We start from the raw sequence: 3,476 nt of genomic DNA, 5'->3' as shown, positions 1-3,476 counted from the left end.
GCAAGGCAAAATTGGGGTCCTGGTAGTTGGGGGGAGGAAGCGTTTAAGAACTAGAGGAAGGTTGTGGGTTTCATTATTGCTATACTGTACCCTAAGTGACTCATCTCCCCACTACCCCTCCGCAAGGTATGTCCAGTTGTCTAGAGATGGGCATTGGGTCTCCACTCTCTCTTATATATGAGTTTCTATGGATTTGTTTCTCTAAAGTACCCAGACTAACACAGGGACCAAAGAAGGACTTGTGGAAAGGTACATGGTGTGGCCCGGTGCTGTGACAGCCTGCATTGCGATTGCTCATCCTTTACAATATATCAGACCACCGACTGGCTATTCATTTGTTAGTTGCTCGGGGTCTGTTTCCAAGTACTGGCAACCTGATTGACAACAGGAAGAAAGGCTGCCTGGTCCTGCGCTACGTTCTCATCTTCCAGCACACTCTCTGATGATGTGTTGTTGTAACCCTTGAGGTTTTCATTGGAAAACTTTTAGAAGTAAACTGTCAGGCCTTCACTCCTATTCCTCTTAGTTTGAAAGTTCTACTGAAACCTACCCACCATGGGTAACCCTGCTGATGGTTGAAATACTCGTGGTTTCAGCACCATAGCAGCATGTAAGCCCCCATCACACAACAACTGACAGGTGATGGGACCACCAGTTAGGACAGAAAACAAAAATCTCAACAAACAAACAAAAAATACTTCTCCGGGGGAAAGTCAGTTTTAACTTCCTGGGACTGGTGTATTAGTAGGGAGAGACTGCTAGCATCCGGTGATGTTCTAGGTCCCCAACCCATCATCTTCTGAGCCACCCTGCTCACATCTACTGAAGCTGATGTGGTAAAGTCATATAAAACATGATACCATCTATTGTCCAAGGTTTTTTTTCTTCTTGATGGAGCAAGGATTTCCTCTGAACTCTTTTCTTCTATTCATGGACTTTACTGTATGCAACATCTCTCTGCATAAAAATGGAAGTAAGTATCACAGTAGATACAGCCAGCCTTTTGATTACCCACCAAGCACGTTAATCACTGCAACACTCCAGGGCTCCAATTAGTTAACATCTTCCCTACCTGCCATCTTGAGTTCGCATAGGTGTGACTGTATCTGGATTCCTCATGGAGATCCCGCCTCTGGGGGAAAGGCAATGGAAGGGAGAAACTATGTTTCCTCCTTGGCTGAAGGCATGGGAGACACCATGTTCTCCCGGCACAGGGCGTGCATGAAAGAGGGAGTGGGGAAGAGGTCCTGGCGTTCCCAGGGAGCAGAGACGTAGGTCCCTGTTCTCAGCAAGAGTGATGTGGATGATGTCACTCCCCCATGGATTAGGGTTCTAGCCATCCAGAGTGAGGCCATGACCATCACTGTGAGTGCTCATCTCCGTTGACTTGACGTTACCTCAGTGAACATCTTTAAGTTAAAGATGAGCATAGTCAGCACTTGTCTGTGACTCGCCCTCTTCTGAGTCCCGTGTTGTCATTCTCCAAAGCAACAGACACTTTCTGTCCATAGACTGTGGGTAGCTTCAGGCTGCTCGTGAGAAAGTATTGTTGCGAGGTCATGCTGGTCAGAAGCTGTGTCACTTCTTGGGGGTGATTTTGACATTTTTCTTTTAAGGGGCGGGGGAATGGGTAAGATAATTGGAAAGAGTTGGCTCTTTCTGAAAATAAAATTTTTGTACATGTAATTTTATTTTATCCCTAGAACAATCCTGCCACAGGGATGCATTACCCAATAAGTAAGGTAAGCATATACACAGGGCAACAACAAAACAGAAGAAAAGCAGTTCAAAGCCAAGATCTACAGACACCGACAGACAAGACACAAGGAAAGGCCAGCACTGGAGAGCAAGGGACCAGCTGGGAACTAAATGAAATGGGTACTGTTTTATAAATGTTGTAGGCAATAACAACTGTATTTCTCCTTTTCATTTCCAGCCAATCAGCTATAACCTGACATTCAGTTCTCTCACAGACCACATTCAAAACTTGCCAGAGGCATTGTCAGCGCATGACTTGTGCCATATCTGGTCCTGCACAAAGTGAGCCAAAACACATGTACAGATCCCCACCCGAAACGTAGGTCTTTTAACCTGGTGCTTGGCAGCCAATTCACTCCCTCCAAGTCAAAGAGAGAAAGGGAAGCTTTGATTTGGTGAGGAGACTGCGACAGTGCCAAGCAGAGTATCTCGATGGTGTGCTGTTTGAAATCAAAATACATAGAGGCCATGTACATTTGACTTTGGAATTTGTACTTTGGGGAGTCACTTAGAGATGCTATACATGATCTCAGGTTCCAAGGTAACCACGGGAAACAAATGTTAACCATGAGTGAGCAAACCAAGCATAAAGCTGCTTAAGTCTCAGGCCACTCTCTAGGCATCTTTGCTGACTAACTAGACAGCAGGGCCTAGCTTTGATCACTAACAGTCATGTAAATAAAGGAAGACTCTCCACCTTGTTTGACCTTTTTAGGCAACAGCCACATCCAACATGTCTGCTTTTGAGTAATGTAGTGAATTATAAAAATTCCATAGACACTATATTCAGTACAGTACCTAAGGGGGATTTTGTAAGGGGAGATTTTCTAACTGCATTAATTAGAATAACTTGGGTTACAAGATTGAAGAGGCGCTCAAATTTGTATCAAGAAGCCCTGATGGTACTGTGGGTTAGATGTCGGGCTAGTAACAGCATGGTTGTCAGTTCAAAGCTATCATCTGTTCCTCAGGAGAAAGGCAAGGCTGTTGGATTCCACAAGGTTGCTCTGAGTCCATGAGGTGGGTATATTCGTATCATGCTTTTTGCCATTGCTCTCACCTGGTGAGTGTCAGCAGTAGTCCAGTGAGTTGTGAAGATGCAGCATCAAAGGAGAGAAAGAGGTAAAGTTTTAAAGCCTTATTTTAAAACAAAACAGAAATACTCCTGGAGATCTCGGAAGGCCTGCCAACAAACGTACTACAAATGACTGAAACAGTTTCTGTCTTGGACGGACAATTTCTTTTGACTATCTCTGATCAGAAGAACAAAGTTACATATCCCAGATAATTTTTTTACTTATGCACTCACTCACTGCCATCGATTTGATACTGACTGATAGCAACCTGAAAGGACAGGGTAGAACTGTTCCCAAGATTCTGAAATTGTAACTCTTTATGGGAGTAGAAAGTCCCATCTTTTTTTACTTAGTTTTCAAAAAAATATGTTAATGCTCAGATTCAAATGTGAATTTTATTTTAATATATTTTATTTGTTTTCAACTACTCAAATGTATTCCTAGATGGACCAATATATATATATATTAAAAGATCAGCTTATTAGGGGCTCTTACAACTCTTGTCACAATCCATACATTGATTGTATCAGGCATGTTTGTACATATGTTGCCTTCATTCCTTTTTAGACATTTGTTTTCTATTGAGCCCTTGGTATCAGCGATTCTTACACCACCAGCCCTGCCCCTTGATAGATTATAAAT

The 3,476-nt window shown here is 43.1% G+C and overlaps 1 protein-coding gene across 1 annotated transcript in view; it reads left to right on the top strand.

Annotated features, from left to right (window-relative positions):
• Window positions 1–1,386, top strand: part of FCRL4 (Fc receptor like 4) — a 6,564-nt gene extending 5,178 nt beyond the window's left edge. Inside the window, 1 exon segment of the mRNA XM_045298360.1 lies at window positions 1,124–1,386. Within this exon segment, the coding sequence (XP_045154295.1) occupies window positions 1,124–1,386 (263 nt within the window).
• Window positions 1,387–3,476: the final 2,090 nt, after the last annotated feature.

The sequence above is a fragment of the Echinops telfairi genome, unplaced genomic scaffold (genome assembly GCF_000313985.2).
Source record: "Echinops telfairi isolate 266 unplaced genomic scaffold, ASM31398v2 ScPeMD7_7425;HRSCAF=8463, whole genome shotgun sequence".
NCBI classification, from domain to species: domain Eukaryota; kingdom Metazoa; phylum Chordata; class Mammalia; order Afrosoricida; family Tenrecidae; genus Echinops; species Echinops telfairi.
The sequence above is the reverse complement of the archived record's forward strand: the minus strand, read 5'-3'. Positions and strand labels throughout refer to the sequence as shown.